Source organism: Corvus cornix, chromosome 12, assembly GCF_000738735.6.
Source record: "Corvus cornix cornix isolate S_Up_H32 chromosome 12, ASM73873v5, whole genome shotgun sequence".
NCBI lineage: Eukaryota > Metazoa > Chordata > Aves > Passeriformes > Corvidae > Corvus > Corvus cornix.
In genome coordinates, this window is record NC_046342.1 from 5,303,743 (window position 1) to 5,328,093 (window position 24,351).

The 24,351-nt window shown below is 40.0% G+C and overlaps 2 protein-coding genes across 2 annotated transcripts in view; both read left to right on the forward strand.

The window, feature by feature from the left end:
• The window catches only part of LOC104683437 (store-operated calcium entry regulator STIMATE-like), a 33,762-nt gene extending 15,991 nt beyond the window's left edge, over positions 1–17,771 (forward strand). Inside the window, exons 2-8 of the mRNA XM_039558963.1 lie at positions 81–129; positions 1,923–2,018; positions 4,086–4,207; positions 10,867–10,979; positions 11,886–11,963; positions 12,727–12,876; positions 13,767–17,771. Of these exons, the coding sequence (XP_039414897.1) occupies positions 81–129; positions 1,923–2,018; positions 4,086–4,207; positions 10,867–10,979; positions 11,886–11,963; positions 12,727–12,876; positions 13,767–13,883 (725 nt within the window). The 3' untranslated portion in view covers positions 13,884–17,771. The remainder of the gene's footprint in view (positions 1–80; positions 130–1,922; positions 2,019–4,085; positions 4,208–10,866; positions 10,980–11,885; positions 11,964–12,726; positions 12,877–13,766) is intronic.
• Positions 17,772–20,140: 2,369 nt separating this feature from the next.
• Positions 20,141–23,858, forward strand: MUSTN1 (musculoskeletal, embryonic nuclear protein 1). Its single transcript, XM_010389950.3, has 3 exons — positions 20,141–20,450; positions 23,173–23,293; positions 23,514–23,858. The coding sequence occupies exons 1-3, from the start codon at positions 20,442–20,444 to the stop codon at positions 23,618–23,620; spliced, it is 237 nt and encodes a 78-aa protein (XP_010388252.1). The 5' UTR covers positions 20,141–20,441; the 3' UTR covers positions 23,621–23,858.
• The last annotated feature ends 493 nt before the right edge of the window (positions 23,859–24,351 follow it).

Consider the following 24,351-nt stretch of genomic DNA (forward strand, 5'->3'; position numbering starts at 1 on the left):
TATTTGCTTTCACTTTTCTGTATTTTTGTTGCTTTGGAAGTTGCTGATTGTCTTCAATGATTTTTTTTTTTTCTCCCTAGTAAAACGCTTCAGAGAACCAAAGCATGAAAGACGTCCCTGGAGGATATGGTAAGTTTCTGCATGCTTCATTCTTAACTTCTTTTTCTTCTTGCATGTTTTAGAAATTGAAGGGATGATGTTTGTGTATGATGACTAAAATAAAGAAAAGTGATGACAAGAAATTGGTAACTGTCAGTGAGGAACCAAAAAAGTTACCAAAATGCATGAGTCAGGTTACCTTCTGTGTGTTTCCTGGCTAGACATTTCTTACTGAACACTTCCAGGAATCTGCAGAGATGTGCTTTTAGACATAAAGCTTCAAGTTGTGCTTCTTCCTGAAGATGGAAACTTAGAGCAGCGCTAAGATGCACCTGAACATCTACAAACTTGCATAAGCTTATCAGAAGATCTCAGCTGGGCTCAAATAAAATTCCATGTTTTGTAGGTATCCTACTATGTATAAAATAGAAAACAGTGTGATAAAAGATACAAGTACATCAACCATAAAAAATACAAGGTATAAAAAGTGTATTTGTGTTTATTACATTTTAAGAGTTACTGGATTGAAGCAATGCCAACATAAGATGCACCAGTTTTGAGACTGGTGTGTTAGGCTGCCATTCCACTTGTTCAAGACTTCAGTGATTTAAATTCCTCTCATACAATGCTGCTTCTCAAAGCTAACACTGACCTTTATCTTATTGAAAAAATAAGTACAAAAACTTTGTGTACTACAGTCTACCTCAGCCTGAAATTCTAACAAGTGCATTGATAGCCCTTAATTTTTAAGCAAAGAATCTTGTTCCGGGACTCAAGTATTGCTATTTATAGCGTGGTGTACTGATTAGATAAGTAACTCACTGGCTTCCTGCCTCATCTCCAGCACTGCTTTCTGTGTCATGCAGTGAATGAAGAGATTGAAGTTCAAGACAGTTATCAGGGAGGGTAGATGAATTCAGGCATAAAATGTCATTTGGATCTGTTGGGGTGTTTAGATCTTTTTAGATGTGGAAACAACAGGCAAAATGGTTGTTTTTCTGTATAATACATAGAATACACTCCTGCCTGCAGAATACTCTTGTTAGTATTCTTCTGATTTACATTTAATGAAACATCCACTGAAAGTTTTGGTTTTGTGTAAAGGATGATGATAAAAGAATGGTAAGAGCTGGAGTCAATACTGAATCACTGTCTAAGTGGGGGTTTATATTTTCCCTTTGAGTAACAAACTGTTTTCTCTCTGACTTTATCATCTGCTTTGGAGATAATACTGTCAAGGTTGGAATTCTTTTGCAGTGTGTTCTGGGCTCTGCACTATAGATAAAATTCAGTGAAACCACTTCATGCTTTCAGGTGAAAAATATGCTGGCTTTTAAGTGAAATACTGTAGATAAAGGACTCATTAGTCACTATTAGGTTGTTCGCCCACAAGCACATGATGAGGATTTTATTTTTGTCTGTGCCATAAGCTTGCTAAAAATGCATAAACATAAAAGGTCCAAAATACCTATCAGGACTGGGATACTCATTGTTTCCAGGAGGTTATTAAAGACTTAGCTAGAGTTAGTCAGGATTAGCTCTTGGATAATGTGTATGACACCAAGAGGATATCCGTAGACTTTATGTTTACAGTGGTAGGTTTCAAGTTAATAATGATTTGGGTTATTGTTAGAAGAAATAGCAGCAGAATTTAAAATGGAACATTGTTAAATAAAGGCTAAATACCATGATACTTTTATCATTCTGGTGTTCTCATTTGGAGAAAAAAAATTAATAGCAGAGATGGAGTTTTAATTAACATAAATTTGCAATGTCTGGCTGTGTTGTTTGTGGGTCTTAAGAACTGTTTTTACTCTACACAGGTTTTTAGATACTTCCAAGCAAGCCATAGGGATGTTGTTCATCCACTTTGCAAATGTCTACTTATCAGACCTTACAGAAGAAGACCCTTGTTCACTGTAAGTGTTTAATTTTGGAATAACTGGTCTTTATGGAAGTTCTGTAGCTGAGTTTGATGGTGTATGTGGATGGCAAGGCAAGATAGAGCTCAGAATACAGTTTTCATGGTAAAAATCAGCCACTTTAAAAACCTTGAGGTTTAAGAATTCTCCTCTTCAAGTTCATGGCTGGCAGGAGTCTGCCCTGTGTGTAGATATTTTAAACCAAGGGCAAAGCCTTTCTACTTGTCCCTCTCCAGTGAATGAATGAGGACTTGGGTTGCACATTGCAGTTCAGGTTTGTTTACTGAAGGTGCTGGGACCAAAGGAAATGAACATCCAGTTGTGTTCACTGTAGTAAAGCAAGGCTCTAATACAAAGTGAGGTTGCTTTCAGGGTTATTTAGCAAAAATCATTTGTGTTTGTATTTTCTTCTAAAACCTACATTGGCTGCTGCAGTATTATTTTCATTTTATTAAAAATGGGGAATCTTGCTTGGTAGCCAGGCAGTTAGTACAGAAATTAATTCTGCAATGTCATGCTTGGAGCAGTGTGACTAAATAGATAAGCATTTCTCTGTAGTGTATTAAACCTGAAGATTTTATGACTAAGACCCCAACAGGCTCTTTACAGGAGCTCCTGAAGCAAATGGTAATTGCTTGGGTTTGTTCTTGATAAGGCTCATGCTCAAAGTAGCTTACACATTGCTGGTAATGGAAGCTGTGAAATTACTTTTAAAAGCCCAGTAATTTGCCTTTTAGAACCAATCCAGTTCCTTTCAATGGCATCTGCTCACTTGTCGTTCTTTGGTAAACAAAAGAGACACGCAGCTCAAGGAACATGCTTGTGTTGCTGCACAAGCCTCTTTTCTATATCTCTTATTCCCCTTTGGTTCCTTTTGTGCTCCTGCGTGGTATAAATGTGTAAGGAGAGCACTGCTTTTCTCTTCCCACCACAAAGCATTTTGCTAGGCAAAATGTATTTATTTTAGCACATTAACTGTAAAGTTTGAATTATAATTATTACAGTTTCAATAATTCCAGGCATCATTGTAGGATTTTCCTTGCTCATAGATTTAAGAATTTCCTGATAGGTTTAAAAACTGGCAGGTGCAAATTACTTTCATTCCATTTTTATAAGTCAAAGTATATATTCAAGTAAGGTAACAAAAGCATGCCAAAAATTGTCAGTGTTTAAAACTGTAGCACAGTAGTGTATTATGGTATTTTAAAACTAAAAATACCTTCGTGTTGTGTTTTCAAAATAAAGGGTTTACTGACATGTGCATTCTCTTCTGCAGTCTACATATTTTTATTTTCAAATTCCACTTTTAAGTGTAACATGACACAGAACAAGTAAGAGAGTGAGGTTATTCAGTGTTCTCAGCATAACAGAAATTACAGTGTGGAGCTGCATAATTTCTCAGACAAGGGTGCGGATTCTTGATGGCAGAAAAAAAACCACATAGTATTAACCGAAGCCTACGTTAGGAAAAATATTTCTTAAGTTTGAAAGCGGATCCAGACTTGCCTGGCAGCAGCACAGCAGGTCCTGTTTGTGCCAGGTACAGGTGGGCAGGTTAAGGACACATCCCAGGGTGAGCCCCGAGTGTTTGGGAATCTCGGGCATCCCTGGTGTGCCCACTGGATGTGGAATAGATGCTGGCACCTCTGTTTTCCCTGCTCCTGCTGCTGCCTTCCTGCTGCGGGCTTACAGCAGCCTCTTGTGGCCTCTGTGGGACTCGTGCAGGCTCGGAATTGCCGAGCTTCCTCTGCAAACACTCGGCCTTGATTTTAATGTTTGGCTAATGCGAAGTTAATTAAAACTCAGATTTGGTGGACAATTATTAGAAAATAACTATTTTTAGAAAGTTGTGGGATCTTTAAAGACAGAAATAAAATATTGAGGCTTCTAAAACTATTTAAATTTCAGGCTATCTGTAATTACAGAAGTAGGTAAATGATTGTTCTCAATACTCTGGCTTCTCAACATATTTGCAGATCTTTTATCTATCATGGTGTTAAAATACCCTGAGCCTGCAGAAAATGGACCCTGACTCCTTGTTTTCTTTTCTATTTTTCCTTTCAGGTACCTTATCAATTTCTTGTTGGATGCCACATTAGGAATGCTGCTAATCTACATCGGGATCCGTGCTGTCAGCAGCATTGTGGAATGGCAGCAGTGGGAGTCCCTTCGCTTCGGGGAATATGGTAAATGTTTCTGTTCTGGCACTGAAATGATTCTCAGGGTAGAATCTCAGAGTACTTCAGCAATTGGTTAACTCATCCTAAAATCATTTCACAATCATTTTAATATTTCACTTGTCATGAGGGTTCTTTTAAGTTCTATATCTAAGCATGCACCTTCTGTCTTAGAAAGCTCAACAAGTTCTGAGCATTTACTGAGTTTGGAGCAACTGCTTGAATATTTATTTTTTTAAGGAGTGATTCAACAAATTATGATATTGACTAATCTCCTGGAAAAAATACCAGTATGATAAATTTACTCTGAAACACTTCTGAAAAAATGGTTGCTGGAAGGTCATTTTCTATTAAAGCTTTCACTGAACCACATGCCATTGTCTGAAGATACAGACCAAGAATTCTGCCAGCCCTCTTTAAGCAGCCACATCCCTTCAGTGAAAGGAATGGCAAGATGGCCTGTGCTGCTCCTCAAGTAATGATCATTGGAGCTTGTGCACGTAGGGCTTGTATCCTTGGTGGAAAATGTGTGAGGGACAGACCGTGAAATCACTTTCAGGTGAAGTTGCAGAGTTTTATCTTCTATTACATTACACAGAAGTCCACTGATGTGCAGAGGTTGTGGATTTGCAGCTGCAGTTGAGTATCACACATACTCACCATCAACATTTAATTTCGTTCAGTCTGTTATTCTCAGGTTGCTGAAAATCAAAGTTTTGTATACATGCTAAAAATCACATTTGAAGCTCCTTGAGATAGGAATGGGAGGAGATGTTGCCTTGCAAGTGAACTGTGGCTCTTAATCAGAGAGAAAAACAAAAACTCCAATGGTTTGGCAGGGGGGAAAGTTTACTAAAGTTAAAAATGTTTGCCTAATAAATTAAGAGCTTTCACAGCAGTTTTATAATTATTATTGGTAGGATTTTGGTTTTGTAGATTTCTTTGGTTTTAATAATCCTAAGTAGCTGACAGAACTAAGAGTAAATAAAGGCCTTGTGAAACTGGAGCACTTTAAAAGCTTGAGAACTTTGCAATCAAGTAGCATTAATTGCTATTTGCTTTAATGTCAGAGGTTTAGAGATGATGACAAGCAGCTTAGGAGAAATAACTGCCTATACCATTAGGGCATGTTAGATTTATATAGATTTAATGTGCATCTTTTAGGGTGCAGTTTATGGCCACTTAAGCTGTTGAAATCAGCACTGCCACAATGCAGTTTATCTGCTTTTATCTCACATGCCACAGTCCAGTATTTCCACTCTTTTCCTTGGACTGGTGCATATCTGACTCTTCAGGGAACTGGCCAAGAGAGCTAAACCATCAAAAATTCACTAGATGTAAAAAAAGTAAATAGTTCCTCCAGATTAGTCCCCAGACTTGTGTCTCTAAGGGATTAGGTAAGCACCAATGCCCAGGGAAGGTGAAGGGGCAAGGAAAGAGGTGAGACCTCTTGCCCAGAGCCTTATTTTCTGATTGTTGGTTTGGCTTGAAGCCATTTAAAGATGTTTGAGCAGCTTTCAGCCCATATAAAACTTGAGTTTCCATTTAGAGAAAAAAAATTGTTGCATCTATTACAGTTATAGGTAGGTACTTGTAATCATGTCAGATCTTAGATTTTATTTCTTCTTAATAACATTTTGGGGTTTTTTTGTGTGTGTAATCTGTTGTCCTTTCCCATTTTAATGTTCTTTTGATAATAAGCAGTCTGGGTGAATGGGGAGATGTGGGGAGTACATTCACTCTCCTGCAATTTAACTATTTCTTCCTGACTTTCGAAATTAACCCAGTTTTATTTTAGTAATGAGGCATTTCTGACTTCAGTAATTAAGCTCTTAAAATCAACAAATGGACCTGTGTTCTGCTGTGGAGGTGGTCTGTGGCTGCTCCAGTATTGTCACTTTGAATTAGGACATCTAAAACACCTGAACCTGTTTATTGAGTATTCTCCTGTGTGTGTGTATATAAGTGATGTATGAAATTACAGAAATCCTCTTTACTTAGTTGTTCTTTCTAATATCAGATCATTTTATTAGTCACTAACTTTCTTTTCTGCATCTTTATTAATGTGCTGTCCTGCCCTTAGTGTGTTAGGTTTTTAATCGAGCTATTGTAGGGACTATTTTAAAGCATATTGCAAATCTGTGTTTCCATTAATCATGTGGAAGAGGCTTCTGATATAAGGAGAATTAGAGAGCAGATGGAAAGTTATTGGTTTTGGCTGTGCAGTAAGGTTAGGCCCTCAGTGAGAAATTCCATCTAAAAGGACAAGTTGCACTGGATCATTTGCTGTCATCTTCTGTTAAGTGTCCCTGTTGTTTCTGGAGTGAAAACCCTCATATTACCAGTTTATTTAAAATTTTTCAGTTTGACCCAAAGAACACCTTTATTTTTCATAAGATTATTTAAAATAAAGCAAGTAGGGTAGAAGAGGGCACTAAAATGCAGTTCTGTGGGGTTGCAAGTGTGTTTAGAACTTGGTATTTTGAAGTTAAATGTGGATGTTTAGTACAGAATTACAGAACAGTTTGGAAGAGAACTCAAAGACCATCTCATTCCACCCCCTGCCATGGGCAGGGACACCTTCCACTATCCCAGGATGCTCCAAGCCTCATCCAGCCTGGCCTTGGACACTTCCAGGGATGGGGCAGCCACAGCTTCTCTGGGCACCCTGTGCCAGTGTCCTGCCAACCTCACAGCCAAGAATTCCTTCCTAATATCCCATCTAACCCTGTCCTCTGGCATTGGGCAGCCATCCCCCCTTGTCCTCTTACTCCGTGGCCTTTTCCAAAATCCCTCTCTAGCATTCTTGGAGCCCCTTCAGGTACTGGAATGCTGCAATAAGGTCTCCTCTCTTCTCCACCCCATGGCTCACTGAAAAGTATCAGAGTCTTGGTGCATTTTATCTGGAGTAGTAAAGTCAAGTCCTCAGCTTGGAGATCAGTGTGATTTCAGTTTGTTTGTAAGTGTGGGAAAACAAACAGGAGCCTTCCTTCCAGCCCCAGACAAGTCTCTTCTTGTGATTGAGTGATGTTTGTGTTTCTAGAGCCTAAATAATCATTTGTCTCAAGTTAGTTCTCACTGTGAGCTCATTTCCCTTCTTAGCTCTATTACTTGATCCCTGGTGATTCATTACTTGAAGCTGTCACAAAAATAGCAGTGTCCTGCTGGTTTGAAAAGCCTCTTCTTTATATGGAGGTTAGTTTTTAAGCATAAATGCCTCAAGGAAGGAATGGGTATCAAAATATCAGCATTTATAAATGGTAGCTGTTTGTACAGCAAAACAGCACTGCAGTCTGATTTATGAACAAAGGAGCATGACGCTCCCTCGAGGGCTTTTTTACATCAGAATTTTTAATTTTATTGGATTTGTCTTCATATCTCTGGTTTTGTATTTTCAGATTCATTACATCTGCAGTTGGATTTTAATAGAAGTGCAGAATCAGTTAATATATTGGAGTGTGTAAAGAGGAGAAAAGTAGTCATGATCTGTACTGAAAAGAATGTTTCCTGCGTTCTCCTTCCCTTCTTGTCTTGAGCTACTTTAGCTGCTGCGAGTAGAAAACAGGTGATAAATCCCTCCTGGTGCTTATAAACTCTTTTGGCAACTGAATTGTGGTGTGGCCTTTTTGCTTGGCTTTGCCTCTCTGTGGCAGAGCTCAGAAATTGTATTTGATGCATCTTTTCCCTCCAGCTCTTCATTTGCCACTTGCAGAACAACTTACTTATGCCCATGTGGGGTAGATAGCACTGACTTCAAAACTATTTAAAATTTATTTTGGAGTAGTTCTATGAGTTGGCATTTTCTTAAGAAAAAATTTCAGGATTTGAAGAACAGAAGAAAGTTACAGGACAGAGGAATAACAGGTATTTGGTTCAAGAACTGTCTCTAAACATACTTCCGCAAAGCAGCTGATGGCAGTGGCAGACACAAGTATCTGGTTTGGCATTGCCCAGCATTTTCCAAAAATGCTGCTACAGTTGTCACTGCAGAGGATTCATAATTTTTTAGTTTCTTTCTTTATTTTCTTTTCTTGCAGTAGCAAGATTTCAATTAATTTCCTGGATTATTCTGTACATGACAGGTAAAAATCGGAATTCAAGAGATTACTGTAAGAGACTTTAGAAATTAAATTAGAGCTTTATGGCTTCAACATTAAGTTAAAATTTTGAGTTTGTGTACCAAACCTCTGAATGTACAAATGTCCCAAATATTCATTGGAGCACCTTCTGGGTGTGGTAATGTTATTAACTTGAATTTCATTACTTATAAAACCATAGAAAAAATTGGTTAGAAAGGATCTCCAGAGGTCATATAATCCAACCTCTGGCTCAAAGCAGGATTAACTTCAAAGCTGAAATGGGTTGTTCAGGGCATGGTCCAGTCAGTTTTTAATTTATCCATGGTTTGAGATTTAAGAACCCCTTTATCTGAACAACCTACTCCAGTAGGTTTAACCACTCTCCCTGGGAAAGCTTTTTTCCTTCATAGCAGAACTGTATCTTCATCCACCCAGTCTGTGCCTTCCAAGCTTTTCTTCAAGGATACTATTGGGACACTGTCAAAGGACTTGGTAATAGTAGGCAGCATCCCTGTTATCCCCACTTGTAATTACAGCTGAGAAATAATTTTGTAGGTGCAGTAGGGCACACAAAAATCCTCAAGTAGAATTTAATATACGCAACTTCTAATTTCAGTCATGTACCAAAAAAAAAAACCCAAAAAAACCCCAAAGAAAGCAACACCACTCCCCACAAAAACATTATGGAACAAAACATTCATTGGTGAGAGTGCACAACACTCTTAATACAGAGTTTCACAGTTTTTGGACGTATAGAATCTCCTGAGAGTTGCAATAGATGCAGAATTGTTTTCACTGTCTTTGCTTTTACAAACTAAATAAAGATTGGAAGAGAACTTTGAATAAACTTAGTTTCAATGGTAAGGCTGTAGCTAAATCTAAATTTTTTTTTTAGTATTTGCTATTTAATGAGGAAAGCTAGAGGATGCTATAATAAAAATGTGGAGTATTGTGGATACAAAAATACAGCTAGCAAGAATTTCTCTTGCTTCTTTCCAGTCCCGTGAGATACTTTTCTCTCTCACAGAAGATATTAGCAGAGTTCTATAAACTATGAACACCTGCGACCTTGCAGAGCTTTGTTTATGGTACAGTAGAAAAATATTTTGACAATGGATGTTTTGGGATTCTAGCCAATCACCCCCAAGGGGTGGCTGATCCTTTGACCAATTAGACTATGAAGAAAGAAGTCTATAAAGAGTTTGTAAAATAATTAAATAAATCAATCTTGCTGCACAGTTCCTGCCTGTTGGATCTCTCTTCTCCCTACCACTGCAGGATACTGTAGTAGAGTATAGACATTAATTGCTAAAATTTAATTCTCAGATCTAATTCAGGCCTTGTATCTTCAGAAGAATCACAGTTGCTTGACTTTGACTTACTGATGTTTTTCCCTTTCAAATTTCTAACTTTTTGGGTTTTTACAAGAGGAGCTGTAAATTGCAGTATATAATTGTAAAGCTTGAGCATTTTAATCACTTTCCTCTCGGACTGCTGAGTGTTGATCACAAACTTATCCTATAAAGCTCACTTAGGAAATATTTGTTGTTTTGAACTCCAGTCTGATTTATCAGTTTCTCTGTGTAGCACTTCAGCAGCAAACACTAAGTCTCAGACTATTACCGAATATTAATACTGAAAGCCTTTCAGAAGTGTTCCAGAAAAGGAAGCAGCAACTGTCCATTATGCATTACAGACACATAAAGGCATCTGATTTTCCATTGCCCATTATTCATTTGCAAGCTAAGAGTTTGGAGCTGCCTTTGAAGAGATTGCAGAGGCTGCTGCACCCCCTCCATACCTTGATTTTGTTTTCCAGTGAAGTGCAGCTTCAAACTCACCTGCAAAGCTTGTTAGGCTTATCAGTGCTCTTTTTCCCCCCTTTTTGTCTTGTTTTTCTTTCTCTGCCTTCTTTCAAAGAGTCTAATAGTGTGCATAAGCTTTCCTGTTCAAATATTTGTGGTCTTCTTTCTGTCCTGGCAGATAACTTCATGCACTCAGGTCCTCACTCTGTCCTCGAGGTGCAGCAGAATTTCAAACCCTTTCACATTGGAACTAAAATATAATCCTAATTTTTTGTTCAGTAAATTTTTTATAGCAGCTCTTGCACCTGTTGCTTCAGTTTTGTAGAGAGGAAAAATAAGTTTAAGGTAGCCTGGGGACAATGGTGGAAATCATAGATATACTTACACTGAAGGGCAATGTCTATTCCCTTTCATTTCCCCAGCCTTGTTTCCCTCAAATTTTCCCTTTTAAGACACTTAATATGTCATGATAGAGGCTCAAAATTAACAATATGATGAGAAACACAATGAAACTTTATCTGTCATGCTTTCATCAGGTTATGTGGAACAGTGTGAGCATATCACAGGTGTTGCTGAATGGGACAAAGTCCTGTTAGATTCAGCTTCTGATACTTTCTGAAAGCTGGGGTGAGGGAGGGGAAGGAGTGGCACTAAAGAAATTGGAGAAGGCACTTCTAGAGGATTTAGCTGCCCTGCTGCCTCTTCTAATACTGCTTTTATAAGATGTTTACTATGAAGTAAAATCAAACCTATGCATACATCGAACCTTTCTTCCTTCTTGCAGGTGACCCGCTGCAGTGCAGTGCTTGGGTGGGCCAGTGTGCTCTGTACATAATGATTATGACATTTGAGAAAACCATCATCATCATAGTGCTGCTTATACCTCAGTGGAAAGAGGTTTGTGTTTTTACAGCATTTTGCAGACAAGTGAATTTTAGGTGGAAGCTGTAAAGGCTTCCAGTAGCATTTATTGGTTTGGCTCAAGCATCATAATTGTCTACAGTCATTGCCAATTAACTCTGTGGCAGTGGTATGTTCTTACAGTTTAATTGGAATGCTGCTAATGAGGCCTTTATCCATTGCCAGGAATATCATACCGTATTTTGAGGGGTTTTTTGTAAACTGAAATATCTAAAATTTATTCTATCTCCTTGTCTAAAGTGCCCTTGAAACTACTAAGTGGTTGTTTCTTTTTTTTTAACTCTTTAATTCTTGCCTACGCTATTTTGTATTCTTGTAGTATTTTAAAGAATTTTCTTTGCCTTACTTACCTTGTTGATAGATCTTAACTGTAGACTTTTAGAAATTTGCAGTGGATTAGTGAATCCACTGATGCTGACTGGATAAATCTTTATTTTGATGGACTCTGTGCAGCCAAATATTCAAAGTGGTGCTGTTGCAGCCCATTAAAACCAGTTAGCTCTATTGTATGCTCTGGACTACTTTGGGAACTCTCTTCTTCTTACTGTATATTTTGCAAAACTCTGCTCTGTTTAAATTTCCTAAAGATGGAATCTACAACATGTTCCTTGGGAGCAGCTCTAAAATGTTCAAGATGATTCTAACTCAGCTCCTCAGACTTCTATAAACAAAAATGACAGAGATAAGTTTCTTGTCAGCCCCACTTACTTATCTGTGATAATTTATAAGTTGTCCTAAATACTTTGCTTTTCTCCAAGCTGCCCTTTTTTGGTTCATCCGCGTTATTTCTGTCACATTAGCTTGTAAGTGAACATTGCCCTGCCTAACCCAGTTGTGTGCTCATACTGCCATGAGCTGAACTTGATCCTTTTCTTTTCACAGGTGGCTTTATTGAATCCCATAGAGAACCCCCAGCTGGAGCTGGCAATCGTCATGCTGATAGTTCCCTTCTTTGTTAACGTTAGTACGACTCACTTCCATGAGATGTTTACTTGGATGTCCTTCTGCCATGTGTTCATTAATTAACATTAGTCCTTAAAACACAGTGTACCTTGGTGCTTAAGTTAATTTAAGGGCTGTTAAACAATGGGTAAAATGTCTGGATATGTAGATTTTACAAAGCTGAAATCCATATGGAGCTAAAGAACCAGGCTCAGGAGAGCAGCAGGAATGCCTCATAGTCCTCTTTGGCCTGATGACTTCAGTAGATTGACTGTAGTACTGAAATACTGACATAGAGATTATAAAATTACAGTGAAATTTGCTTTAGGAAGCAGTTGGTCTAAGGACAGACATCCTGTGAAGTATCCTGTGTCTGACCATAGCTATTAGGGGCTAGCCTGTGGTGGAGCAGAGCAAAAGGGCAAGTGTGCAGTCATCCTTCCCAAAGTATACTCTTTCAGCAATCTGGGATTTAGGAATTAGAGCCAGAGGGTGTCCTTGCATGTAATAAGTGCTAGTAAAGCATTGCTACATGAAGAGTTAATATATCATCACTGTGAATAGTCACTGCTTTTCTTATTTTCATCTCTTCCACAAAGGACTAAAGTAGCTGGGTTCTAGAGCACTCCTGCAAGGTGTAACAAGCCATGTCACGCTGTGCCTATACAAGATTTAGATTTTGGCCAATTCAGAATTACTGTCAAGTTCATTTGGTCAGTATTTGGATGTTTCTTCTACTCTGAAGAAAGCTGAACTGTCATTTTCCCCTTCTCTTTAACAGGCATTAATGTTCTGGGTAGTAGATAATTTTCTTATGAAGAAAGGGAAGACAAAAGCTAAACTTGAAGAAAAGGAAGCAGGACAAGATTCAAGAAATGGAAGTAAAGTGCGATACAGGAGAGCAGCATCACATGAGGAGTCAGAGTCAGAAGTATGTAGAGTTAATTATTGTAATTAATGCAATATCAATACAATTCATCCCTCTTGATATTGATTTCTTTGTAGCACTGTCAACTTAGGTTTGATTTTCTGAGCATGTACCTCTAGCAGTAGCTCCCAGCATTTGCAGTTGAGAACCAGTTAAGGAAAATGTCATTGTTGTACCACTCTGGCAATTAATTTCCTTCCAGATGGGCAGGAAGACACAATAATGTATGTAAATATCACAGGTGAGCTCTGTTGCAAGAGCTTCTAAATAAAACCTCACAGGAAGTACAAAACTAATAGACAATTCTAATTCAAAGAGAGGTTAATAACTTTAAGTGAGAGGGAGCTGGTGGAGGCAACTGACCTGATTTTCAAGAATTATTTACATAGTTGCCTTAGCATAATGTTCTTCTAAATTACATTAAGTGAGCAGGTTTTAGTTCAGCTGAAGGATGGGTGATTTCTTTGGAGGTGAGTTGGTTTAGCTTTAGTAAGTTAATGTAACTTTCCTGTGTGATAAACAATGCTGTTTATATGTGGTTTGCCAGGTAATGTGACTGCATTGTTACCAGTGTTGATCAAGAGCTTAAATAAAGACCTCTCAAGCTGCCTCCACTGTTCTGGAGGTGCAGGCATCACTCTTTAGGTTCAGAGTCAGTGGCTGTAGTGAGATTAATATGCATCCATCCTGCCTCAAAATTTACTGGAGGTTCCTGATAGGATGTGCAATGATATTTGATAGTGTGGCGGTAAATCCGAATTGCGTTCTCTGAACTCTTTCCTGAGCAAATAATAAGGTGCTTTGCAAGCATTAAAAAAAAGTAAAAGTTTAAAAGTAGAAAGAAGGAGGAGTGTGACTGCTCCATGTGCTCAGAAGCTGTAATTTGTTTTTAGATCCTTATTTCAGCAGATGATGAGATGGAGGAGTCGGACGCCGAGGAGGACCTGCGCAGACTGACCAACTTAAAGCCCATCAAGAAGAAGAAGCATCGCTTTGGTCTGCCCGTATGACACATTCCTTGGCCTGTGGACTTGCAGGTTTCATGGCAAAAACTTCTGTCAGTGGGGTTTAATGTTGCAATTGCATCTCCCTTTTCATACAAACTGACTTACAAGCAAGGTCTACCAACAGAAGGCAAAGCGGTTGGAAGACTTCCAGTTCAGTTGCACTACAAACACACTGACCAATTATGCAAGAATGTCTCCTCATCATGTGTGGAAAAGGGACAAGTCACTAAGGAGATTCGCGTGGGAGGTGTCAGAGAAGATCAGAGAGAACAAATAAAGAATCTTTCACTTTTGGGTTACTGATGGGACAGTGTAAGGAGTTCTCAAAAAGGCATCAGAGCTGACTAAGTTAAAGGAGTGTGTTTTATTACTAAAACTGGCTTTTGCAGCATAATTCCTAGAGCAGAATAGTGTATGGTTACGAGCTGTAACTTAACGTTATTTTTTTAAGTACAAATGTTTACTTGCTACTGGGTACCTATGGAACTAATAGGTGGAACAAAGATTTTTTTCCAAGTCTTCTCAAATCTATTTGACTATTTTATATTTAAGTTATATTTTCATACAGTTGTATTTAAAGATTCTCTTTGTCAGAGAAAAGGGTGCAGTTCCCTTTTTTGTGCAGAACAGGTCAAAAGATTTGTAGTGAAAATCTTATTTATCCTTGTGTCCTGATTTAAGACAAAGGGATTGCAAAGGGAAAAGCTCTCTGTCACCGCTGAAGTCACCAAATATCACTAAAAAATGCAGTCCTATGTGTGCTCTTGACCATATAATTTGAAAATACCTTTTTCAGTAGGAGGTGGTGTTTGCATATTTGACAAATGTGCACTTTAGCGTATAACAAAAATCCATTGTGTTAAGTTATTTGTGAAATGAGTATCTATGGATGACTCTAATTATTTCTGTTTCTCCAAGTCTCTTGTGCATACCTCTCAAGTGACCCAAAAAATACGGAACATTTCTGATACTTTTCCTATTTTAGGGCCTGCAGTACAGGACTGTGATCTGATTGAAGCAGTTGTGCTACAATATTGCAAATACAATTCTGTCCCTTGTTTTTTGTTGAAAAAGCAGTCTTCTACTTAATGTGCTTAATGGCGACTACAAAAAAATTTCTCCTATTCCATTTCCATAAAGTCTCATTATCTTTCAGTAGTAAAAGAACAACCCCAAGGGGTACAGTGCAGTTGTTACCACAGCATTTCTGGGATTTTCAGTGTCTCTTCTGATAATTGAGAACATGTGGTGATCTGAAACCTAGCAGATGTGTTTTCAGTGACATCCTTTTGCTTTGCATATTTTTTAAATTATTGTTTCTGACAGCTTTCCTTGCTTAGTTAAACCTTGTGCAGGACAAGGCGATGTGTCAAAGAGGTGACAACAGACCTTAAATGCAAATCTGTTGTAGTATCTGGACACCAGAAAAATTCCAAGCCTTAAACCAGTTTCATTGGAAAACTGCTCAGAACTTTTTAAGATTTTTTACATTTTTTTATAGATTTACTAGGTCTTAATGTGATTTATTATCCAGACCACTTAACTGGGCCTTAGTAAATACTGAACTGTGCGCTCACGTGCTTACTTTCACTATTCCAGCATCCCTTTTCCCGGTGGCTGCTGAGGGGACACGATGCTCTGACACCTTGGAGTGTCCAGCTGGCTCAAAGGGACATTTCCCAAACCCGAGGTTTTAGTTGAGCCACTGACCTTTGTTACTGTGCACTGAAATGTAAGAACTGCAATAAGTTAAAGTACTAGTGTTTCCTTTAGACTAAATCTAGAAACTAATGACAGTGGAAGCTTACCTGAGTTCTTTTGACATGGGGGGGTGGGGATGGGGAAAGGTCCCTAATCAGTGTTGTCTCTGGTTTGGGGGGATTGGGGTTTTTTTATTGATTGTGTGAGTCATCTTGACTGTTGACCACTGGGTGGGCGCAGATCTCCAAAAGCACAGTACTTCAAGGAACTCATCAACAGAATAGTCTCATACAGCTCACTTTTCCAAAGGGATTTAAGAGCTAGGACTGGCTCTTGTCACAAATGTCAGCATTTATTTTTTTAGCATAGGATTTGTTCTATTTCAGATAGTGAACTCAAGCTCCTGACCATGTGCTGCGTCCCAGTGCAGAGCCATGGCTGTCCTTGCCAGCTGAGATAACTGAGCAGCGCACACAAATTTAACTGTACAAGCTTGCATCTTATCTTCCTTTTTCCTCCTCCAGTTACTTCAATTATCAAAATTATCCTAGTCTCGTGTTTAGTCTGTGAAGTGTCAGTATAAAATTATGGCCTTAATCATGTAAAAATATTTGTTTTGAGCAGACCTCAAGCTTTTTGACCAAGTACAAAGCAGTATAAAGTGCTATGGAGCAGTTTCTTGAATATGATCATAGAAAAGGTTCTGAATGCCTAATTTTTCATGTCTTAAGTGCTTAAATGTCACTTGATGTGAGGTCTTGATATGCCTAGCAAGATGATGTAGTAAAGCACTATGAGCTAAAGACACAGAAGTGTTTTAAATACCAACAGTAGTAACAGGAGGAGCAACCTTCAGAGGGGAAAAAAATTACTTTCTCTACTAAGACAATAATTTTATTCAGAATTTTAGCTAAATAACAAAATATGGGGGGTTTTTTGGTACATTCTTTGTTATCATTGTGAAAGAGATGGAAAATGTAAGATTGGCAGTTTTCCTCTCTGTAAGGTAAAAATTGGAATTCTTGCAATAAATATGAGTAGGACACGTGCTTTTGTCTGACTGGCTTGCATATGTGAGAAGGGAGTGTGTGCCTAGTGCTTCACTGTGTCTTACCACTCACTGAAATGTATTGGCAGTACAGTCTGAAATGCACTTTTCATAAAGAGTTGATCCAGCAGTGATACTGCAACATCATGTTTGCATTATCCTCAAATTGTCACTCAGATTTCTGCCTGGCAAATGTACTTCAGGACAACTCATAGCAAAGGTTTAATTCAGGCTGTGCTTAGGAAGTAGGATTCTGTTTAATGAAAATAAGCTATGTAGTGTATGCCAAAGTAAGAGAAAGGGATTGTAACTTAGAGAAGAGACACAGAAATATTGGTGGAGATGGAATTTACCACGAGTGGTCAACCTAAATGTATTAACTGTTCCTAGTATCTGACCTGTGACACATCTGCATAAACTTAAAACACTGGTGTTGTCTAATATGTGGTTTCCAAGTTCTGGCTTCAATATGTTCAGGTCCCCTTGTCTTACTTTAAGTAGGTGAATGCTGTCTGTTAATGTTGCTAACTAAAATGTACTATACAGCTTTTCTTCAGGGAAAACTCAGAAACTGAGTTGCAAATTAGAGCAATGCAAAGTGATCCCCTCTGGCAGGTGTCTGCTCTGATTCCTGCCGAGCCTGGGGAGGGGGACCTGGGCTCTCCCGCTCTGCTCAGAGCTGAGCATCACAAGGAATCTCTGCCACTGTGCTTGACTAACCCGTGTTTGCAACTTTGCTGTGCTTTTTACAGGAGAAACCAGTAGTGAAAGCGAATAAATTCAGCCACATCAAGGCAGAGCACATCTACAGCATAGGCGTGCAAACTTTTTTAGGTGAAGTTTCCAGTTCAATTACTGAAAATGACTACTATGGTTTTACAAAGTAAAACTGCAGTATCTTTAAAAAAGGGACTCTTTTGTAGGTGTTTTTGTCTTGCGTAGGTATCCGTCTCAAACTGAATGTGGGGTTTGTTTGTAAGTAAATTCAGAGTATAGCCAATGTGAGCAAAACCAACAGCTGTATTCTGCTGCCCTGTTTGGACCATATTGTTTAATCAGTGGTGTTACCTTAAACTTTTAAGGGTATCTGATGTACGTTGTATAATGGTTTACAATAAAGTTTGACTTATTACAGATTTGTACACTTGTTTTATACTTGTTCTGTTTCAAAATGCCTGTGTTTCAGTGTTTTTAGTGTGCTCTTGTGGGAAGCAGGTTCTGCTACTTGAGTTTAACTTCAGCTCTCATTGTGCGCAGTTACGCTGATTTTAATTTCAGCACATTCATCTACCTTAATGGCAAGTCCCATTTGATCAGGAAGAGCCACTGTTCTGAAGTTGCAAATTTTGTTTACAAGTTTAAGAATCCTTGTAGGCTCCTCTCAGATCCATTCCCTGAGGAAGGTTTTTTTCAGGTTTGGAGCTGCACAGTATCGACGCAATCCTGTCTTTGTAACTCCTGTGTAACATTTGCCTGCTATTTTCATACTTTCCACCTACCACATCCAAGTAGCCCCATACCCACTGCATCCTTACAGGGAATTCAGAGTATAATCTTCGCTCTACCAAGTGTCAGTCCCCTGAGGGGTTGTTAGCACTTTCCTGGAGGAAAAGTCAAATCTCCCCTGAGATTTGGAGACCACAGTGGCAGCCGTGTGTACATTCACTAAATTCTCTATGGTCATCATCATATTTTAGTTGGAACCATTCCTCAGCAAAGGAGTTTTCCACAATTCCTATTGTGGAAAGATTAAAACTTGTGGTTTTAATGGCCACTATTGGATAAATGAGCCATCTTGTTCCATTGTCATTCACATCCCGTTTAACAGATGTCAGGACCTCAACCAGGTGAACAGGATTTCTACTCTAAAATGTAAGTAACTGTAGATTAAGGCTGGGTTCTTTGTGAGGAAAAATAGCCCATAATCTGTGCAAGGAAATGGTTGTGCCTGTTTAGGAAATGTGTAATTGAAGAGAATAGAGCTGTCCAGGCTTTGGGGTGTTTTAGAAACCTTAGGATGTGCTGCCTGCCTCTCTGAGCACTTCACCTGCCCCAAATGGCAAACACGGTTTGAGTGGTTTGATTTTGTTTGTGTAATGATTTTGTTTGTATAGATTAAATTGCTATGAAAGCAGAACTCTGTTGCTTTTGAGTGAGGAATATGCAGTACCAATTAACTGAAGCAATTTTGAAAGCCGAAGGGAAAATAATAGTTCAGTGTCTTGAATTCTAAATATTTGCTTTAAACATGCAGGATGCTATTTTCCTGTCATAATAGGTAGTCAGAATAGTGACGCTTGTGGGACTGTAGAGAAACATCTTAGAGAAGTGTTACTTTGTACAATAGAAAAAAAATCTGTCTTTTTTCAAAAGTCAGTGTTTTCTGTTTTGTTGGCCTACTAAGGGCATTGGTGCTCTGCAGAAACACTTCTTCTGGTTACTAAGCCATGGGTTTAAAATAGAAAATCAGCCTAAGGAATGGCTAAGGACATAACAGCCAAACTGCTTCTTAGCCTACAAATAATTCCCCCAATAAAGGAGAAGATTTCAGGCCTGGAAAGAGTTCAGCCTAAAGGCAGATTGGGCACTGGGAGGCCTGGGGTATAGTTCACAGCCGACAGATCTCACAGCCCTGCTCATACGGCGCTAGAACTGTGGTTTGATGCCATGTTTTCGTAGTGAAAAAACAAATTTTTTGGGACCTCTTGTGGTTCTCTGTACCCTAAAAGCACTGGCAGAGCTTGAGGAAAGGCCAGGGCAGATTTCTACCACCGCAACAGTCGTTATCTCTGGAAGGTGTTTGGAGGTCTGCCATGGCTGCCCTTCTCACATTAACCCACCTGGCTGGTGTCTTGGTTCTTTGTAGGTGTTGAGTGCAGTTACAGAAGCTGATTTTTTTGCATGATGTAAAGATTTAATGTAAAAAAAACAAAAGGGAAACAATCTCCCACCTAACCTTCTCCTAGTCATGAAAAATTGAATTCATGCTCAGAGGTGGTGGGGCTTTACTTAATTAAAAAATTCTTTCGAGAACAAATATTAAAAGTTGTAGGAAAGGTTTTACTACTGTCAGCATGTGCAGTGGGGAACACCGAGTTTATCTGTGAGTAAGTTGTTCCTATACAGATGTGGGTGAAATGGTTAAACTTGCTAATAGTGCTGGAAGTAGAAAGTGATTTTACTGTCTCAGTTGTGTAAGAGCCAGCATCAGAGCATGATCAGTGATAGAGTTGTAACGGTAAAACCATACCCTACTTTATTGACTCTCCAAAAGAGTCTCAATACTTTCCTGTTAAAGATCCCTGTGCAAAAGTGATCCAGGGCGCTGTTTTGCGTTGGACATTAGGTTTATATCATCTTTAGAAAACACATATTTTGTTATGCTGGGAAACAAATGCCCACTCTTTTTTTCCCCTCCCTCCCCCTAGAGGATTCAGAGTCAATTTTGTGTCCATAACAACATTTTGCCTTTTAAAGTTATAAATAGAACCCCAGCGGACTCCCCGGGAAGCGTTTTTCTAGGGAGCAGGCTTCCCCGCGTCCCGCTGCCGCAGCTGCCTGCCCCCATCAGCCCAGCCCGGTGAATGCTGCACGCCCGAGTCATCGCCAGGAATAAACCTCCCGACAACAACAGCGTCCCTCAACCTGAATCATTCCGGGCGCTGCTTTGGGAAGATGACCCGGCTCATGACTTCACTCAGATGCTCTATATAAGTCCAGGAAAACAACAGGCGCTCGCAGAGCTCACGGGCTGGATTTAATCAAAGCCGGGAACGACCTGGGAGGGATTTCAGCGAGGGAGCACCGCAGTTATGTCACAGGTACGGGGACATCTGTGCGCTGCCTGCCCTCGGAGCAGCGCCTGGCAAACCTGGTACTGGTTTGGATGCTTTGCTTGGAAAAGCTTATTAGCGAGTTCCTCTCGTTAACCAGTGAATTCAGCTTTTCTGCTCTGTGACTTGTGTGATTAAAATATTTTAACAAGTTCATTCTTAGGAAAGGTTATTTGGTGAAGAAGGAAAGCAGCTGCCCTCTACATAGTTAATAAATTTAGCTTTAAAATGTTCTGGTTTACCTTAAATATTTTTATTTGTGTAGAAAGGGAAAAATCATTTCCCCTGCTCTGCTTTGGGATGTTTCACAGAAGGAGGAATCTCTGCCTTTCCATCACACTTTCTCAGACAGTGATTTTGAAATTCTGTTTTGGAAAGAGGTGGCTGTTCTGAAATGTCACTGTGTAAAGCTTAATGTATTAACATGCAGGAGAAAAGAGTGTGACTGAAAATTATAACTGTTAGGATATTTGAGACTGACATTTTGTATAAAATGAATACTTTTATGTTAATTTTATAATTAACGTGTGCCCCAATAATCAGTGCTTCAATGTCCTCTTAAAATTAGCTCAGAAATGTTGACGTTTCAGATAAATGTTATATTTGCAATACAAGCTGCATGTGCCTGGCAGAGCTCTCTTCAGCATGAGGTTTTTATGGGATGGGTGGGCTGGAGAATAGGAGCACAGGCAGAGTAGGAGAGCACAGTTCTTCAGCCACACAGTCTAACTCAGTTCAGCTGATTTTCTTTACTCCAAGGAAAACAGGACTTAAAACCCAGTCATAAGTCTTGTAAAGTAGCACTTTTTGACTTGTGACAGGAGGAGATAAAGCACAGGCTGCATGCCTGTGCCAGCTGGGAATGGCTCCTGGCAAACCCTGCTCACAAATCTGGGAGCACTTAGCAGTGGTGGGGCTGCGACAGTGGCAGCTGCTGGCCAGGGCTCACCATAACCTCTCTGTGCACCAGCTTTGCTCTTCAGCTGGGGCCAGCTAATCCACAGCAACTGGCCTGCTGGAAAATCCTCCTGTGATCAAAGCATGAGATGGTTTATTTTAAAATGACTGGGTGACATTCAAGAGCTCTGCTCAGCCTGGCTATAACTTTGTGCATCTCCAAGTACCACCTTTCCTCACCCTGTCCCCAAGAATTCCCTTGTCCCAGTGGGAAGAAGCCTCACAGTTACTGTCTGTTGCCAATAATGGGCAGAGATTATGCAGACTTCATATTTCTGTTAATAAAGCAAGGGGCTTTTTCCCTTTCTGGGTTGGTTGCCTGTGGAGCATGCCATGGGTATGAGGGACTGTTCCCATCACATGCCAGTTGTCGTTACAGAAGGACAGGTGACACCCTGGCTGTGGGGACAATTGGTTCACCAGCTGAACAACCATGCACAAGCTGTTGTGAATTTTGAAGGGTTTGCTGCCACCGTTTCCCTTTGCTTGCTTTGGCTACTCATGAGTGTTTTCCCCGGAGATCTTGTAAATGGTTTTTTCCCACAATACATGCAAGTGGGACTGACAGTGAGCTATTCTGAGCGTTCCCAGGAGTTTGCAGCAGACAGAAAACATGCCAAAGGCTGCAGTGGAGCCAGCCCACCCGACTAAGAGCCAGCCATGCATGTGCTGTCTCTGCAAGCTCCCTGGGACTTGCTGCTCCAGCCATTTGTAGACCTTAAGGGATTTGATTCCCTCCACATCTGTTTTTAGCCTGAAGTGCCTGAGTGGGCTCCACCACTGCCAGAACCCAAATATCAGAAGCCCTGTGTATGTAGTGATGGTCAGAGAAGTTTCTTGTTGATGTTTCAGTGTGCAAATCCATTTTGTTGGAGTTGGAGTATGGGAATCTTCTGTTCTTCCTAATCATACCCCTGTGCCCTGCATCTTGCCATGAGGGCTGCCTGGTGGGACATTGGAAATCTGACCATGAAATAATAAACTGAAGGGGGAATGCTTGTGATGTTGGCTGCTGCAGACTGAGGTTGTGTCTGACTGTGGAGTGCTAATTTAAAGATAGGGATAGGCTAATATGAAGCAATGTTATCCCTATTTCCTTGTAGTGGGATAAACTGTAAACAGATTAGTACTTGGCTGTTGCAGTGCACCACCTGATGATGCATCTGTTTCTGTATTAGATTTCCTTCTCCTTCTTTGGGTTCCAAGTCCAGTGCTTCAGATGTGTTCAGTAGAGAGCCCTGTTGAGTGCTCAGATACTTCTGTTTCTTAAATTTAAGATTGATAACTATGGGTCAAGTGTTTATTCCAACTAAAGCAAGTTTGGATTCGGAATCTCTCTGACCAGTTTCCCAAAGAAGTAGTAAGTAGATGGAGGCACAAGTCCAACTTAGTAATGAAGTGATTTTTTCTTTCCAAATATTGGACATATCCTTGAATTACCTGCAGAATGAGCAGGCAGGGCTGAACAAAGAAAATCTAAGAATAAAATAATTCTTCATTAAATTAAGTAGTCCGTTGTTCTTTCAAAGGCTGTACAATAAGACAATTTCAGAACAGTAAGAATGATAACAGATTTTGGGAAGGGCAGTGAAATTGTGATTATGTGAAGATCCGAAGTAGCTGAGTGTAATCTCAGAACTGAAATAGGTGAAAAAGTTGTGTTAGCAACTTGTACGTTATAGCCTTTGGGTTGAGGCAGCTTTGTTCCCTGTGCTTCAAACACAAAATACTGATATGTGGGTCTGTTTCTTAGCCAGCCCCTGTGAAAAAGAAGCGTCCTCCAGTGAAGGAAGAAGACCTCAAAGGAGCCAGAGGAAACCTCACCAAAAACCAGGAAATTAAATCCAAAACCTACCAAGTGATGAGGCAGTGTGGTAAGTCTCCTTGACTGGAAACAATTAAGCAGAGTAAAACAATGACTTAATTGCCTTTTTCAAGTGAAAGAGTCACCTCTGGAACAGCAGCCTGCTGCTCATCTGATGGACAGATGAAGTATTTATGAAATGTGTATTTGAGTATTTCAGCAGCACTAGTTTTACTCCCCAAATTTGGGTGGTACTTCACTGATTGTCTCTCCTGGTTTTCTTTTCCAAGAACAAATGGGCTGTGCAGCACCTTCCATATTCAGCCGGGCTCGGACAGGAGGTGAAACAGTCTTTGAGAAACCAAAGGACGAGCCAGCCAAGAGCGTCTTTGGCTGACAGTGGAGCTGGACGTGTCTCACCCAAATGATTGTTGTAACATTTTTCAAAATTTCTGTTCCTTACACTAAAGTCACTGTAGACTCAAGGAGCTAATTTCCACTGTAAGTCCTTAAGTAGGAAATATACTCATATCAAAGAGTAAAATTTCCATGTTCATTTTTATTACATGCTTGCTTTCTCTGTATTGGACAATGTTTGCTGTAATGGTTTAATAAAAAAAGGTTGTTGGACTCAGCTTGGCACACTGTGGTGACTCATTTCAGTTTGGGCTCAGATTAATTCCATGGGCGCTTTGGCACTACCAGCGATGATTTTGTCTGTCAAATGCAAGCTCAAACACCCTGATGATGGTCTCAGTGTCAGTGTAATTTCTTCACACCACGCCCTCACCAGGAGGGAGCTGAGGAGGAACTGATCAAAGAGGCAGCACAGAAACTTGGAGATTTCACCCGAATTTGTGTTGCCTACAGTGGCACCTCAGGGTGGCGGCATGGCACAGGGTGGCGGCATGGCACAGGGTGGCGGGTCTCCCCTCACGGTTTCCCGCTCACGGCTCTCCCCTCACAGTTCCCCCTCACGGTTTCTCCCTCATGGCTCCCCCCTTCACAGTCCCCCCTCACATCTCTCCCCTCACATCCCTCAGGGCAGCAATGCCATGATTTCCCTTCATGCAGCTCAGCTGGGACGGCAGAGGCCCGACTCTCAGAGTGCCCCAGCACCGAGGGAGG